The 18481-nt window shown below is 40.4% G+C and overlaps 1 protein-coding gene across 3 annotated transcripts in view; it reads right to left on the bottom strand.

The window, feature by feature from the left end:
- dnaaf9 (dynein axonemal assembly factor 9) overlaps positions 1-18481 on the bottom strand; it is a 144777-nt gene that overhangs the window by 108610 nt on the left and 17686 nt on the right. For all 3 annotated transcript variants that reach the window (XM_059965717.1, XM_059965715.1, XM_059965718.1), the window contains exons 2-4: positions 10926-11005; positions 5488-5607; positions 4046-4170 (exon numbers count right to left, since the gene is read on the bottom strand). In XM_059965717.1, the coding sequence (XP_059821700.1) occupies positions 4046-4170; positions 5488-5607; positions 10926-11005 (325 nt within the window). The remainder of the gene's footprint in view (positions 1-4045; positions 4171-5487; positions 5608-10925; positions 11006-18481) is intronic.

Genomic DNA, 18481 nt, shown 5'->3' with positions numbered 1-18481 from the left:
ATCAAAAACCAATCAGCTTTGCAAATTAGACTGCCCTCTTCCCACAACATAAAAAGTTCAGTGACATGCATGCAATATATCCATTTTCAAACTTACATATCAAAAGTACTCAGCAGTTTATGATCGTGTCAAATAATTCTCATTACATTAAAAATGCATCTTCTGCAATAACTCCAGTTTGAAATGTGGAGTTAAAATAATTCACTAAGACATTTGCAAGTTTTCCCCCTTCCTTGCTTGTGTATTATTCAATGTTTCTTGGCATTCTCAGTAAGAACTTAAATTGCAGTTGATGCATTTTTATGTGTACTTTAGTTTAATGTTTGGAGAAACTTTTTAGCTGTATGGTATTTGTGATTTTTCAAAAGGAAGAAGGACACTACTGTGGCTGACGTGTGACGTCAGAGCCAAAGTAAAAGCAGAAGAGAGGGCATACAAGGAAGCCAGAGCTAATGGGAAGATAGAGGATTGGGAAGCTTTTAATAACCTGCAGAAGAAAACTAAGAAGGTCATTTGGAAGGAAAAAATGAATTATGAGAGGAAGCTGGTGACTAATATCAAAGAAGATATCAAAAGCTTTTTAAGTACATAAAGGGTAAAAGAGAGTCGAGGGTAGATATAGGATCAATACTAAATGATGCTAGAGATATTGTAATGAGAGATGCCGAGATGGCAAAGGAACTGAATGTGTATTTTGCATTAGTCTTCACAGTGGAAAATGTCTGCAGTACACTGGACAATCAGGGAAGTGAAGTGCATGCAGTGAAAATTACAACTGAGAGGGCGCTCAGGAAGATTAATGGTCTGAGGGTGGATAAATGTCCTGGACCTGATGGAATGTACCGTTGGGTTCTGAAGGAAGTAGCTGGAGAGATTACAGAGGCATTACCAATGTTCTTTCAAGAATCCATAGATTCTGGCATTGTAGTGGATGACTGAAAAATAGCAAATGTTATTCTGCTATTTAAGTAGGATGGGAGGCTGCAGAAAGGAAACTATAGACCTATTAGCCTGATATCAGTGGTTGGGAAGTTGTTGGAATCGATTGGGATGAGATTACGGAGTACCTGGAGGCCATTGACAAGATAGAGGAAAATCCTGCCTGACAAACCTACTACAATTCTTTGAGGAAATTACAAGCAGGGTAGACAAAGGAGGTACAATAGACATGGATTTTCAGAAGGCCTTTGACAAGGTGTCATACAGGAGGCTGCTTAGTAAGATAAGAGCCTATAGAATTATAGGGAAGTTACTAGCATGGGTGAAGCATTAGCTGATTGGCAGTAAACAGAGAGTGGGAATAAAGGAATCCTATTCTAGCTGGCTGTCCGTTACCAATGGAGTTCCATCGGGGTCAGTGTTGGGACCACTGCTTTTTATGATGTATGTCAATGATTTGGACTATGGTATTAATGGATTTGTGGCTAAATTTGATGATGTTACAAAGCTAGGTGGAAGAGCAGGTAGTGTTGAAGAAAGAGAGCCTGCAGAGACTGAGATAGTTTAGAGGAATGGGCAAAGAAGTGGTAAATGAAATACAATGTTGGAAAGTGTGGTGGAAGAAATAAATGAGCAGACTATTATTTAGATGGGGAGAGAATTCAAAATGCAGAGATGCAAAGGGACTTTAGTGTCCTTGTGCAAGGTACCCTAAAGGTTAATCGCCAGGTTGTGTCAGTTGTCAAGAAGGCGAATGCAATGTCAGCATAGAATGTCGGTATAAAATATAAGAGCAGTGATGTGAGACCAGACTTGAGTATTGTGTGCAGTTTTGGGCTCCTTATCTTAGAAAGGATATAATGACATTGTAGAGGGTTCAGAAAAGATTCACAAGAATAATTCCAGGAATTAAAAGGTTACTATATGAGGAACATCTGGCAGCTCTTGGGCTATATTCCCTGGAGTTCAGGAGAATGAGGGGGGACCTCATAGAAACATTCCGAATGTTAAAATGTCTGAACGGATTAGATATGGCAAAGTTATTTCCCATGGTAGGGGATTACAGGACAAGAGGGTACGACTTCAGGATTGAAGGACGTCCTTTTAGAACTGAAATGTGGAGTAATTACTTTAGTAAGAAGGTGGTAAATCCCTGGAATTTGTTGCCATGAGCGGCTTTTGAGGCCAAGTCATTAGGTGTATTTAAGGCAGAGATCGATACTCTTGATTAGCCAGGGCATCATAGGATAAGGGGTGAAGGTGGGGGGAGTGGGGATGACTGGAAGAATTGGATCAGCCCGTGATTGAATGGCAAAGCCAACTCAATGGGCCAAATGGCCTACTTCTGCTCCTGTATCATATGGAATTATGATTTCCAAAGAAAGCTGAAGTTAAATTGATCTTCTATCCTTTTAGTAATATTTTGTATACAAAAGTGAACCTGACATTGTGATTGAAGATTTAAAAAGGCAGCACTTTGCAGCAGTTTTCAGATTTGGCACTGCGCCCAACCAGTGAACGGAATTCATGAAATAATCATGCGAATAAAAATAAGGCAGGGCCAAGCGGAGCAGCCATAGTGGGAGTGGGCTGGTGTTCAAGTTGATTTGACTCATCAGGCTTGGGGGAGATAAGCAAGTATCTGGTAAGTTGTTTCTTCTTTATTCTTCATTCCTTGTCTGTTAAGGCAGAGTAAGCACTGAGAATGGCTTCAGGAGTGGTACTGTGTTCTTTACGTGAGACGTGGGAATTCTGGGAGACCTCCAGCCTCCCAGATAACCACATCTGCATAGTGCACCGAGCTGCAGCTTCTCATAGAACACATTAAGGAACTGGAGCTACAGCCCAATTACCTTTGGCTACAGGAGACTGAGGAGGTGATAGATAGGAGCTACAGGGAGGTAGTCTCCACTAAGTTGCAGGAGGCAGGTAACCGAGTGACTGTCAGGAGAAAGAAGGGAAATAGGCAGACAGAGGGAAAATTCCAGAACTGAGTCCCCAAGGCAGTCCTACACTGTGTTCAATGCTGACTGGCAACTCCTGCCAAGCTGCAGGGCCAAACTCTGCCATTCCTTTGTGTTTATCAGATGTGTGGAGAGGGGGAGCTTGCTGCATGAGCAACAACTTGCTCTCCATATCGTACTGGCCAGGTTTGCGTATCTAGACCACTAGGATGCAATATCCAAGGTCAATTCTGACCAACAGAGGCCTCACTCACTCACAGAAGGGGACAAAAATTGAATAGGGTGATGAATACATGACCGAAGATGTTATATATAAAAAGGCAGATGAACTTGTAGCACCATAACAGACAGGCATTAATGACATTGTGGGCATCACAGAACTGTGGCTGACAGAAGATTATAGCTAGGAGCTTAACATTCAAAGATACACATCGTATTGAAGGACAGGAAGTTAAGCAGAAGAGGCGGGTTGGCTCTGTTGGTAAAAGATGAAATCAAAACACTATAAAGAGGTGACATAGGATTGGAAAGTGTAAAATGATTGTGGGTAGAGCTAAGAAACTGCAAGAGGAAAAAGACACTGCAGGGAGTTACATACAGACTTCAAAAACAGACTTCTACAAATTACAACGAGATAGAAAATTCATGTCAAAGGGGCAATATTACAATAGTCATGAGGGATATTAATATGCAGCTAGATTGGGAAAATCAGGTTTGTAATGGATCTCAATAGGAGCAATTTGTAGAATGCCTATGAGATGGCTTTTTAGAGCAGTTCGTGGTTAAGCCTACTAGTGAATCAGCTATTCTGAATTGGGTGTTGTGCAATGAACTGGAATTGATTAGAAAGCTCAAGATAAAGGAACCTAAGGGAAGCAGTGATCATAATATGACAGAATTCAACCTGCAAAGCACAACAGCAGAGATAGTGCTTAAAGTTGCATGCAAGGCAGCAGAAACAGTATAGCTATGTTTGTTTGATTTTATCATTAACCATAGAAAAATATTTATGATGGACTTGCCCCTCAAACAGATTTCAGATCAATACTAAAATATTTCTGAATAAGAATGCTATAACATCGTGAACTTTGCATGTCTGCTCAGCTATTATTTTCTGATACAATATCATTTTTAATACTTACTTCTTTTTCTGTCAAACAATGAAGGTGTAGATTTTTCCAATATACCACATAAGGCAGAAGATAGTTATAATTTATTGGGTTGCAATATAGATGAACACTCTCAGGCTTTATCAGTAGGATTACATCTGAAACAGAATGGGAATTTAATTACCATGTTTTCAATTATTAGTATTTCACTTAAGTGAATCCAATTAAAGACAAGATATCCTAATTGAAATGAATAATAATTACATAATTCCACCTTTATCAATGGAATGGAAATAAGGGTTCTTCCAGGTGTTTCTAAGAAAAATAATAGTTTGACATTTACACAAAATGCTTTCTGCAATACAAAATGCATACCACAGCTATACCCATTCTAGGCACACGCCATTAGAGCAACTAATGTCCTCTGAGACATACAGTTGAGGTGTTATGTTGAAATTATGAGATGTTAGCGAGGCCAAACTTGTGTGCAGTTCTGTTCACCTATCCACAGAACTATCAATAAGCCTGAAGGAATGGAAAGAAAACTTACATAGATGTGGCAATACTTGAGAACCTGTTATAGGGAAAGGTTGAATAGGCTAGGACTTTACAATATTCAATGCAACACAAAAGAATGAATGAGATTCTGTACAGATAGGGTTTATGCATGCAGGCACTTTCCCATCAGGTTAGGAGACACTAGAACTAGAGATCATAGGGTTAGACTGAAAGGTGAAATATTTAAATGGAATCTGGGGAGGGGACTACTTCACTCACAGTGTGGTGCGAGTATGATCAGAGCTGCCAGCGGGAGTGTCAGATACGAGTTTAATTGAAACATGTATGAGATATTTGGATAGGTACGTGGATAAGAGAGATATGGAAATTTATCATTTAGGTGCAGATAGATGGGTCGAAGTAGAAGACCAGGCTGGCATGGACTAGATGGACTAAAAGGCCTGTTTCTGTGCCACAGTTCTCCAAGCCAAAATATCTGGCAAAACATATGGGGAAAAGAATTCCAAGGAAATATAATGTCAGCATGGGAAAAGTACCCTGTTATCATAATAAGAAAGGCCTGAAATGTGACAATAGCATTAACTGGTATTGGACATAGCAAGATCAGATATTTTGAGGGAAAGCATTTACTTTTTTAAATCTATTTTCAGATTTTCTTTTTAAAGAAATGCTGATTGAGAAGGTTTATATTGAGAATGTGATACCCAATGTTCACTGGTGATTATAACTCAAATAGCTTAAGCAAGCAATACTAAATGGTGGCTGAAGACACTGGCAGGGTGAGAGCATGCATAGTGAATGTAGAAGAAAATTCCTATTCAGTGACACTTGCCCTCCCAATTTCCACTTTCTTCCATAAATACCATAATGGGGAAATTGTTCATAAGTAGACAAACAGAATTCAATGATTCACTTACTTCCTCTATGTGCACAAATGATAAAGACTACATATTTACCATCAAGCACTTCTTCTGGCAAATCAGTAACATCAGAATCAATGTTAGTCAAATTATACAGATCAAACAGCAGATAATTTGCCAGTTCTCTACAGCCTTCATTATATCTGCTATCAATACCTGCAAAAAAAACACAAGTTACCACAAAAATGCACAAGGAAATGTTGACACTATTTTTCAAACCATTTACTATTATAAATGTAAATAGAACACGTCTGATGATATACAAGACAGAATTTCAAAGTTAGCAGAAGAAAATATGAGAATTGTGAAAAGACTGATTGGCTAAAGTGGCAGATAAAATTTCAGATAAGAGGAAAATGAGAAAGGCATGGGAACTTCACAGCTACAGACCCAGACATGCCCAAATACTTACCAGTGGCAGGACAAGTTGATAAGGCAGTTTTAAGAAAAGAAAAAAACATGAAGCACAAAATTCAGGCCTTAACTGATTTTAAGAGAACTGGGCATTGCCAGTATGACCTGGTATGGGAACACCAATGCCTTTGAATGGGGAAAAAAACACTACAAAAAGTACTGGTTACATCCCAGTCCATCACACGTATAGCCCCTGCCACCAGTAAGCACATCTACATGGAGTGCTGTTGCGGCAAAGCAGCATCCATCATAATGAGCCCCTCCAAACAGGTCATGCTCTCCTCTCACTGCTGCCATCACGAAGGAGATACAGAAGACAAAAGTCCCACACCAGCGGATTCAGTAAGAGTTCAACCATCAGGCTCTTGAACAAGAGGAGGTAACTTCACTCACCCCAATACCAAATTGATTCCACAACCTATTGACTCAGTTTTAAGGACACTATAACTTGTGTAAGCAATATTTATTGCTTATTTAATTCAACAGAGTTGTCCTTTACAGCATGGAATGCTTTACAAAAAAAAGATAATTAAAGCAAAGACCACTCCAAATCAGAGAGAAAAAAATATCCATATACAACATAGTGAGATTGTTCTATTAAAGAGTTGCCATAGGCACATTCGGCAGAAGGATCACCAAACATATCAAAGTCAAGTTTATTGCCACATGCACAAGTACATGTATGCACAGGTGTAATGGAAAAATGTACAGAGCATCATAGTCAATTGGCAACTGATTCACAACATTTACAAGAAAAATGTAAGCTAAACATAAATTATACATGAAAATACTTTATTACAAAGGAAATTACAACAGTAGCATTACAAGTGCACAAATATAAATATTAGAGAAGTAGAAAGAATAAAAAATAATTTAGCACGAACAGTCTAACAAGAGGTGATCATTATAGAGCCTAATGGCCAAGGGTAAGAATGACCTCATATAGCACTCTTGAGAGTAGGGCAATTAACTGCACTAGTCTATTACTAAAAGTGCTCTCTGTTCAGTCAAGGTGGCACACCGAGGGTGAGAAACCTTGTCCAGGATTTTCCATAGGGTCTTTTGTTTGACCACAGTCTCCAGTGTGTCCAGTTTGACTTATATAACAGAGCCAGCCTTTCTAATCAGTTTATTGAGCCTGTTGGCATCACCCATGTTGATGCCATTGCCCCTGCACACCACCGCATAGAAGATTGTACTGGCAACAGCAGACTAGTAGAACATGTGAAGGAAAGGCCTGCATATACTGAAGCTCCTCAGTCTCATCAGGAAGTAGAGGAGACTCTGGCCCTTCTGGTACACAACTTCTGTATTGGTGCTTCACTTAGGTCTGTCATCGAGGTTCACCCCCCGATACGTGTCGTTCCTCACCACATTCAAATCCTCACCATCAATAGCAACAGGAAGCAATGCAGGCTGGGTCTTCCTGAAGTCCATCAGCACCTTGTCAAATGATGCAAGCTGAATGGTGTAGCTCAACATTAGTAAGACAAAGTCCTCCATCAGGACTTTGCATTCTTCCTCCTTTCCTCCCTTTACACACCCAATTATTGCCGAGTTATCAATAAGTTTCTGCAAATGACATGACTTAATGTTGTATCTAAAGTTCGAGGTATACAGGATAAAGAGGAAGGGAGCCAATACAGCCCCTAGTGCTGTATTGGGGCCCCAGTGCTGCTGGTAGCCAACACTGACACACAGCTCTGAATCCACGCATACTGTGGTCTGCCAGTCAGGCAAGTCCATTATTCAGGATATAATGGAAGTGCCCATCTGTATTGAACAGTGCTTTCCCCCCAACAATAAGGGTGCTGTATGGCACTTGAGAAATTAAAAACGTGACCCTCACAGTGCTGCCTTGCTTTTCCAAACTGGGGTAGGTTCTGTTCAGCAGGTAGATGACAGCATCATCAACTCCAATGTGCTCATGGTAGGCAAACTGCACGGGATCGAGGGCTGATCTGACCAGGGGTCAAAGGTGAGCCAAGACCAGCATCTTGAGAGACTTCATGATGTACAAGGTCAGGGCCACTGGATGGTAGTCATTCAAGAACTTCAGTCGGCTTCCTTGGGTGCTGGGACCATACATGATGTTTTCCACACAGTCGGGACCCTTTCCAGACTGCGACTCAAGATTGAAAATGCACTGGAGAACGCCACACAACTGCTCAGCACACTCCTTCAGGACCTTGGGGTTCGCACCATCCAGTGTTTTGCCATGTCTGAGTTTTCCCACAGCCCTTCTCACCTGCTCGGTAATGAAGGCGAGTGCTAAGTGGTCAAGCGTTGCTATACTGATTTTGTTGGACAGATTGGTTCAAGAATCAAACAATTGAAGGGCAGTAACTGTTCTTGAAGTTGCTGGTGTGGGACTTCAGGCCTTTGTGTCTTCTGTCCAATGCTAGCTGCAAGAAGACAGCATGGCCTGGATGGTGACAGATACCAGCTTTTTGAGGTAGCACTCATGTAAGTATTACCGATGGCAGGGAGGGATGTGCCCCTGATATACTGAGCCAACTCCACTACTCTCTGCAGCTTCTTGTATTCCTGCACATTTGAATTGTCATACCATACCATGATACAACCAGTCAGGATACTTTTAACAGTTCATCTGTGGAGGTTTAAGGTGTTTAGTGACATATCAGACTTTCTTGCAGCACCCAGACAGGTTATCCAATATAGCACATCCAGGGAATTAAAGCTGCTAATCCTTTCTACCACTGACTCATCAAAGTAGACTCACTACCCATATGGACTTTTGATCTAGGACTTGCCAACTTACTCTAGTCTCCTCAGCACCCACCAACTGGAACTCTAGGACTGCTGATGTTCGACCACGGTACACCCCAACCGAGAGTCGAACACCTGCTCAACCTCTTCATTTATTGTACCTGACTTTTAAGTCCCCTTCATCCCATCCCTACATTCTAGCCTGATCTCTAACTTCCCTCACTTTTTCCCCAAAACCAGCCCTACAAACCTGAAAAATACTAAGTCCGAGCAACAACATTGATGGACGCTGCAGTTCAGCATGATCTTGACCGAGAATCAAGATAGAATGACAAATAATAAGTTCCATATAAGCAATGTTCACAATAAAAACATAAGTTGTACACAACTTTCACAAAAAAGACAAATAAGAAAAATAATGATAAAGTCCATTTTAGTACAAAAGCGATCAAAGTGGTCACATTATTGCTAAACTTAGGGTTTTGCCTGTTGGTTCAAAAACAAAATGGTTGAAAGGAAACTGTTGCTCTTTAACCTGGAAATTTGGGACTTAAAGTTGCACACTTTATGCCTGATAGTAGCTGCAAAAGGAAAAAAAAGCATGCCCTGGATGGTGGGGATCTTTGATGACAGGTGCTTCCTCCAGAAGCGTCTCCTGTAGATACTTCCAACAGTGGAAAGGACTGTGCCTGTGACTTATTGGCGGTATCTACTACTCCCTGTAGCTTCTTACATTCCTGAGAATTTGAGTTGCCATACCACACCATGATGCAACCAGTCAGAATACTTTCAACAATATATTTCTAGAGTGTTTTGTGGCAACATCCTTAAACTCCTAAGGAAATAAAGTTAATAGTATGCTTTCCTTATGATTGCCTAATCTACCTACATAATTTAAGTTAACAAAATCTAGAAGCATTTTGCTAAATCTCTGTTGTACATAAAGCCTATACAATCCTTATGTGTGACACCCACAACAGGTTATGAATGCAACACACACAAAATGCTGGGGGAACTCAGCAGGCTAGGCAGCATCTATGGAAAAGTACAGTCGACGTTTTGAGTGGAGATCCTTCAACAGGACTGGAAAAAAAGAGAGGAGTAGATTTAAAAAGTGGGGGAAGGGAGATGGAAACAAGCTGATAGGTGAAACTAAGAGGGGGAGGGATGAAGTAAAGAGATGGGAATTTGATTGATGTAAGAGATACAGGGCTGGAGAAGGAGGGAGTCGGACAGGAGAGAACACAAGGCCATGGAAGAAAGAAAAGGTGGGGAGCAGCACCAGAGGAAGGTGATGGGCAGGCAAGGAGATAAAGGTGAGAGAGGGAAAAGAGGATGGGGAATGGTGAGGTAGAGAGTGGGGGGGGGGGCATTACTGGAAACTCAGGAAATCAATGCAAGGATCCCATGATCCTTTCCCTTCTCCAGCTCTGTATCCCTTTTGCCAATCACCTTTCCGGCTCTCAGCTTCACCCCACCCCCTCCGGTCTTCTCGTATCTTTTCACATTTTTCTCTCCCCCTCCTACTTTCAAATCTCTTACTATCTTTCCTTTCGGTTAGTCCTGACGAAGGGTCTCAGCCCGAAACATTGACAGTGCTTCTCCTTATAGATGCTGCCTGGCCTGCTGTGTTCCACCAGCATGTTGTGAATGTTGCTTGAATTTCCAGCATCTGCAGATTTCCTCATGCTTGCTTAAGGATTAAGGATGCTTTTGGATTAAACACCCTGACCTCAAAAGCTCTTACACCTTTCCCTCCCCCCCCCAAAAAAAAGCCATTTCCATTAGGTCATAAATATTCCATGAGCATTAGAAACATGGTCCTGCATAGAATGGTCAAATAGTACTACAAACTAAATTAAGACTCAATTCTTCCCTACATCTGCCTGCACTTTTTTTCCAGCCTAGTTCATTTCAACAGATATGCAGGTCAATCACAAATCCTAGTTTCTACTTTTCTTATAGCGTCAATTATTGAAGTTTATGGTGACAGAGAAAACTGAATAATTAAAGAAACCAGTAAAAATAAATGTACAAACACGAGGAAATCTGCAAATGCTGGAAATTCAAACAACACATATAAAAATAAATATAAAATATAAAACACATATAAAAATAAATCTACTTTACATTTGTCAGTTTTCCACCATTCCATTCCCCATTTCAACTGAATGAGAAAAACCAAGGTCACCCTGATAAAAATTAGTGATCCAAGTACCTAACCATTAAAACCTTAACTTACTACATTCTCTACCAAAGGTAGTAAATGATGAAAAAAAATTATATATAAAACAGCATATTGTGGTTGAAGTTTACAAACTAAAACATACCCAGAATGCAAAGAATTCCGTCAGATTTTTGCTTGCTGCTGTATTTCAGGAGGGCTTGAATTCGCCGAAGACGGCTGCAACTAAAAGAAAATATAGAGTTAAAATAACAGGCGATTAAAAATATACCACAACACGACAAAAAGTAGAATAAAATAACATAGTACTTCTTGCAAAGACCAAGTAACTGCTTTTACGTTTTGCCTATTAAATACAATATTTATTAGTCACAACAATTATAATTTGAACATATCTGCAAACACCAACATAAAATAAACAAACTCTTCTCAGGCTTCTACCCAGGATACAGGTATCAATTATAACCAATGCTTCGATGACAAACTCTGCCATCTTCATTATAACGTAGGTTATAATCAATACCTGTACCTGGCTGGAAGCCAAAACAATTTATTCATCATATACGCCAGGAAAGAACTAGATCCTTTTTTGACAACACAAAAAGTAATTCAGATTTCAAAAGATGTGAAAGCTGCGGCATCTTACAAATTAGATGTAAAATTGAAAAATTAGGAAATATAATTTTATTTTACCACTCAAAAACTTATTTAAATATCAGCACATGATGTTTGGATCGGACTTCTTTTCAGTCTTATGAACTTGCTTACCACCATCATGAAAGTACAGTCTAGCATTGGTATTAAAAGTATGATTTATGATAGCTCTAACAAATTCATCAAAAAAAATTAAACCTGGCAATGCAACTTCAACTCAGATTTAAAGTCCACTAACATTAACAAAAATGCCCTGTTTGTAATTTATTATAGCTTTCTTAAAGAAAGCAAGTAGATGAAAAAGTGTAAAGCATAATTCAGGCCCCGCTTCAATACTATGAATATATAAATTTAAAGCAAGCATTCAGCCTTTCGAGCATAATCTGACATTTAAATTGATAATGGTTGGTCTGATTATAACATCTCATTTACATTCCTGTCATACAGTATAGATAGTATGGTTGAGCACAGAAACACAGTACAGCCCACAACCCTGTGCAGAGCCAATTAAATTAGCAATCAAATAGCTAATGAAACTTCTGCCTACACAATCTCCATATCTATAAGACATGGGAGTAGAATTAGGCCAGTTGACCCATCAAGTCTGATCCACTATTCTTTCATGGCTGATATTTTTTCCCCTCCTCATCCCCACTTGCTGTAACCTTTGATGCCATGGCCAATCAAGAACCCACCAATCTACACCTTAAATACACCAAATGACTTGGACTCTAAAAACACCTGTGGTTACAAATTCCACAAGTTCACTACCCTCTGGCTAAACAAATTTCTCTGCATCTGTTTTAAATGGACATTGCTCTATCCTAAGGCTTTACCCTCTAGTCCAAGACTCCCCCACCATGGGAAACATTTCACATCTCCTGTCTTGGCCTTACAATATTCCAAAGGTTTCACTGAGATCCCCCCCCCCCAACCTACTAAATTCCAATTCAGTACAGGCCCAGAGCCATCAAATGTTCGTCATATAACCCTTCATGCCCAGAATCATCCTTGTATTTGCCTTCCTCACCACCAACTCTACCTGCAAGTTAACTTTTAGGGTGTTCTGCACAAGGACTCCGAGTCCCTTTGCATCTCAGATTTTTGGATTTTCTCCATTTAGAAAATAGTCTGCACATTTATTTCTTTCACCTAAGTGCATGACGTGCATTTTCTAACTTTGTATTTCATTTGCCACTCTCTTGCTCATTCTCCTAATCTGTCCAAGTCCTTATGCAGTTTTCATGTTTCCTCAACACTACCCGTCCATCCACCAAACTTGATATCATCTGAAAACTTAGCAACAAAGCCATCTATTCCAAACTCAAAATCTCTGATTGTAGAGCATAAAAAGAAGCAATCCCAACACCAACCCTGCGGTACACGACTAGTTGCTGGCAGTCAACAAGGATCCTTTTATTCCCACAGGCTGCTTCTTACGTATCAGCCAAAGCTCTAACTACACCAGTAACTTTCCTGTCATAGCATGGGCTCTCAACTTGGTAAACAGCCTCTTGTGTGGCACCTTGTCAAAGGCCTTCTGAAAATCCAAATATACAACCTCCACTTTATCCCTACTTGTAAACTCCTCAAATAATTCAAACGGGTTTGTTAGGCAAGATTTTCCCTTAAGGAAACCATGCTGACTTTGTCCTATCTTGTCCTGTGTCACCAAGTACTCCATAATCTCACCCTTAACAATCAACTCCAACATCTTCAGGTTAAATGCTCTATAATTTACTTTCTCTTAAAGAGTAGAATGCCATTTGCAATTTTCCAGTCCTCTGGAACCATGCCAGAGTCCAATGGTTCTTGAAAGATCATTATTAATGCCTCCACAATCTCTACCACTGCCTCTTACAGAGCCTTAGGATGCAGTTCATCTGGTCCAGGTGACTTGTGTACCCTTGAGACTTTCAGCTTTTTGAGCACCTTCTCCTTTGTAATAGTAACTGCACTCACTTTTCTTCCCTCACACCTTCAAAACCTGGCAGACAGCTAGTGTCTTCCACAGTGAAGACTGACGCATTTTCCTCACATTCATGTGCCAATGTAAACATCTCTTAAGTCTCCAATGTGTACCTCTACCAGGACCCTAGGCAACCAGCACTCTGTAAAAAAAAAACTTGCCTCTTACATCTCCTTTGAAATTACCCCATTACAAACTGTAATGTTTTAGAAATGAACCAGCAGCAACAGACCACACACGGAGTCTGGTTTTGATGTTAAAACCACTCTTTATTAATAACTACTTATAATATAGTAACTTAAACCAAGAAAAACAGAAGTTAACAGTGTTATGTATATATATGTGTGTAAAGTATAACTCCTAAACTACACTGAGCTGGGGGTGGGGGGTGGAAAACAAGGCTTAGAATCTTGAAATGGTTAAGTAGGAAAGTTCAGTTCATTCACGGAATAAATGATGGGAGAGAGCTATTTGAAATCAGGGTAAATGTAGAGAGAAGGCAATTACGTCAAATTCCACAGGGTCCACGATGGTAAGACTAAATATCAGTTGTCGAAGATCCTCCGTCGATCCATTCCAAATCCACATATGAATTATCAGCGAAAGTGGCCTGTCACAGAGATATCATCTTCAAGTGATTACCACACAACACACCCAGGCAAAACTTCTTTGAATGCCTTCCACTTGATTTTCTCCGGTCCCTCTAGAAATTCTTCAAATTGCCTGTCATTGATAACCTGTTTGATTTGTGGACCAACAAAAATGCTTTCCTTAATCTTGGCATCAGTAATTCTGGGAAGCATCTGTCTCAAATATCAAAATCCTTCATAGAGATTTTTGTGCATGGTGATAGCAAATTCCATCCTGACAGTCCTGAACCCAATAATTATAGCTAAAACCTGTCCTGCCATGCAGCAGCCGCACCACCTATGCATGCCTGGACAAGATAGGGAACTTTCCAGCTTACAGTGTTGGCAACATTTTAATTGAATTGAATAATGAATTGAAATAATAAACATAAGTTTATTTTAAAAAATGGTGTGATAGGGAAATTTCACAGTGATTTTCATTTGTCTGTTCTATCTGTGCCTCTGAATCGTATAAAGCTTTATCAAATCTCTCCTCAGCCTCCATCACTCCAGAGAAGACAATGTAGCAAGTTCATCCAACCTTTTATTATAGCATATGCTGTCTAATGCAGGCAAACTCCTGGTAAACTTCCTCTGCATCCTCTTCAAAGCATCCACATCCTTCCTATTATGGAGCAACCAGAACCATATGCAAGACTCCATATGCGGCATTACTAGAGTTTTATAAAGCTAAAGCATGACTTCCCTATTTTTGAACTGAATGCCTTGACAAATAAAAGCAAACATTCCATATACCTTAACTACTCTATCAACATGTGTAGCCACTTTTAGAGAGCTATGAACTTTCACCTCAAGACTACCTGCTCATCAACACTGTTAAGAATCTTTCATTACCAGTGTCTCTTTACATATGACCTACCAAAGTGCAACATTTCACATTCGGCAGGCTTAAACTCGATCTGCCATTTCTTTGCACTTATCTGCAACTGATCTCCATCTTGAGTACTAGCCTCCATTGTGTCCAAGACATCTTCAAGCACCAGTGCCTCAGAAAGGCAGCATCCATCACCCAGGACATGCCTCTTCTCATTGTTACTATCAGGAAGAAGGAACAGAAACCTGAAGGCACACATTCAGTGATTCAGGAACAGCTTCTTCCCCTCTGCCACCCGATTCCTAAATAGACATTGAACCCATAAACACTACCTCACTTTTACTATTTGTTTTTACATTATTTTTAATTTAACTATTTAATATACATACTTACTGTATATACTTAATATACTTGATTTACTCATTTTATATATTACCATGTATTGCACTGTACTGCTGCCAGATTCTGATTTATATCCCATTGCATTCCTTCCAATCTTATATGCTATTCACAACACCGCCAACCTTCTTATCATCTGCAAACATATTAACCCACACATCCACATTTTCATCCAGGACATTTATAGACATCAGAAAGAGCAGAGGTCCAAGTGCAGATCCCTGCAGAACACCACTAATCACAGACTTCCAGCTCGAATAAATTGCTTCGACTACTAGACTCTGTCCTGGGCAAGTCAATTCTGAACCCAAGCAGCCAATTCACCATGGATCCTATCCATCTTAATCTTCTAGCAGAGCCTCCTATGAGGGACCCTGTCAAACCCCTTACTAAAATCCATATGTAACACTTACCCAACAGGCTGGTATATGTCTAGGGGAAAAGGAGATCCAGCCACACACCAATCCCACCTCCCGCACACGCAGGTGCTGTGAGAATCGAGTTTATGCCTCGCGCCCGCCCACAGTATCAAACCCACAACAAATACCGTTATGAAATACACTTCAAAGAGTTTACTAAAATTAAAAGAGTATTAGGCAATACAATATATATGCAAGGGAAAAAAAACAAAAGGGCGCTAACTTATCAAAGTTCAGTCAGTTTAGTGCACATCATTGAAGCTCAAACATCGAACCATTCGACCCCTCGTAACTTGCCTCCAACCTCCATGTCTTCGCACCTAGGACCACGCTGGTGGTCTTCCGAGCAGTGCCGCGCACGTCCACCTTCCTCGACGTCTTCCTCCCGCTCCCTCCCAAAAGCCCACGAAAAACCCCTCCCCCAAGTTCCCAGCCTCACAAGACAAAATAACATTCCCCATTGGTTAACAAATGAATACAATTACCGTATCAATAAGCATAAAGCAAAACAACTGCGAGAGAAACACTTATCAAAGAAGCATTCCTACTCTTAACAAACCAAAAAACCCATTTTGAGTAACATACACAGGACATTGTAACAGGACATAAATAACATCCACAAGTCTACCTTCATCAATCACCATTGTCACCTCATCAAAAAACTCAATGAAATTAGTAGGACACAACCGTGCTGCTCAGAGCCATGCTGGCCCTCTCTAATTAGGTCAAGCTTTTCAGCGAACTTAAATATGCCAAATTGATAATAATGGATTTGTTTCATTACAATGTTTTATAAAACTCAAAAATCCATTGTTGGACTTCTTTAATGAGAAATTATTTCTAGCTTGGACTCCAAAACAATGCCTGAAGCTAAGTAAATATTGAGTACCCTGCACGCTGAAGCAAATAGAGCCTTGATCATACATCGTGATTGTATCTCCGGCAATGAAACAGAAGCACTATACCCAAACCCAATTTTTTCTTGCAGATGTTGTTCTTTTTTGCTGCTGTTCACTGTGCTTGTTGCTTGTGTGGTCATGCTGCACTATGTGGGCGTGCTGCTGACACCAGTATGTGTGGAAACACACATGAGCCGATTGTTCGGTTGTGTTGGTCATTAAGAAAATAACGCATTTCATTCTATGTTTCAAATAAATGTGATAAGTCAACCTTAGCCTGCACACTGTGATTCAGTAGGTGCTTTTCCTTCTGCGTAGAATCAGAAAAGATACTTATAGCATTACATATGCTGAAGCGCATTTCTGACAATGGAAGCAGATACAAACTTGTGCTACCCCACAGCTGTTCTCTGCTGTGTCAGGAACTTCAATGGATTTTTCTGAGCATCATATTTCAACTTTGAGAAGCTGCTTGTAATGGCTGTTGTTCTGTGGGCCTGCATGAACAGTGGCAATTCAGCAAGTTACATGGGCTCAGAGTTATATTCTTACCAACATGATCCAAGATGGCGGTGCAACGCAGCTTGCAGCGGCCACTCTGGAACTGATTATCTGTTATTTGTGAAGTGGGGTGCCATGCGCAATCATAATCGATTGAAAACGGACGTGGAAGCACGGAGAAACACCAGGAAATTCCAGGAAGACCTTCTTCGTTGACGCTGCTGCTGTGAGGTCCAGGACTCTGCTGGGAAGAACAGGCCCCCAGTCCTCGGGGTCGCGTAGCCGATGGCCTTTGGCGGGGCCGTCTTACTACGTTCGGCAGAGGATGGTGCTCGGAGAAGCTGTGCCAGAGGGGATGGTCGTCGCTTGGAGGTTCGACAGACTTGGAGTCCTTTCGACGGACTCAGGTCACTTTCGGTATGCGCTACGTCTGCTAGGCTGGTTTCGACGGAGTTTTCATTGTGTGCTGCGTCTGCGAGGCTGAGTCGGGCGGCGCCTTGGAAGTCCATAGTGGGGGTATTCCCTTCTGCCGCCGGCGTGGGATGGCAGTCTGTCGGGACCCTGGGGACTTGTGGAAACTGTGTGGTGGTTTCTTTTGAACTTACAGTCCTTTAACATCTTGGACTATTTTTACTGTGCCCATAGTCTTTTTTTTAATCAATTATTCTATTGTTTGCACTGTTGTAACTATATGTTGTAATTATGTGGTTTTGTGCAGGTCTCGTAGCTTTAGTTTTTGGTCTTATTTTTGTCTAGTGGATTTGGAGCTCCTTTCGAGGGAACACGAATTTGCAGCAGCCTCTCCGGACTCTGGATTGGGGATTGCCAAATGTTACGTGGATTTTCTGGTGTAGTCTGTTTTGTCATATGCTTTTGTGATATAATTCTGGGGGGATGTTGTCTCATTTTTTAAACTGCATTGCATTTGTGGTTTCTAAATGACAATAAACTGAATCTGAATCTGAACATCAGTGACACCTAGCAGCACCTGCTCCATGTGTTCACAGATCAATGAAAGAGACTGGGCATCTGACAACCCCTGGAGTAGATGAGATAGTTAGGATTTAATGCAACGTAAACTTCAAAATCAAATACTCAACTTTGTTTGCTTTAAAAGATGAAATAAGTTAAGAAGTTTTTCTGGCAAAGTACCATAACTTCTTAAGATAAATCTATCAGAATTCAAAGTACAGTAAATTTATTATCAAAGTACAGTTGCAAAAAAAGTTTGTGAACCATTTGCAATTACCTGGTTTTCTGCAGTAATTATTCATAAAATGAGGTCTGATCTTCATCGAAGTCACAATAATAGACAAAACAAAATCTGTCTAAACCAATAACACACTAACAACTGTACTTCTTCTCAACACTGAGTACACCATTTAAATAATCACAG

The sequence above is a fragment of the Hypanus sabinus genome, chromosome 3, assembly GCF_030144855.1.
Source record: "Hypanus sabinus isolate sHypSab1 chromosome 3, sHypSab1.hap1, whole genome shotgun sequence".
Classification (NCBI taxonomy): Eukaryota; Metazoa; Chordata; class Chondrichthyes; order Myliobatiformes; family Dasyatidae; genus Hypanus; species Hypanus sabinus.
The sequence above is the reverse complement of the archived record's forward strand: the minus strand, read 5'-3'. Positions and strand labels throughout refer to the sequence as shown.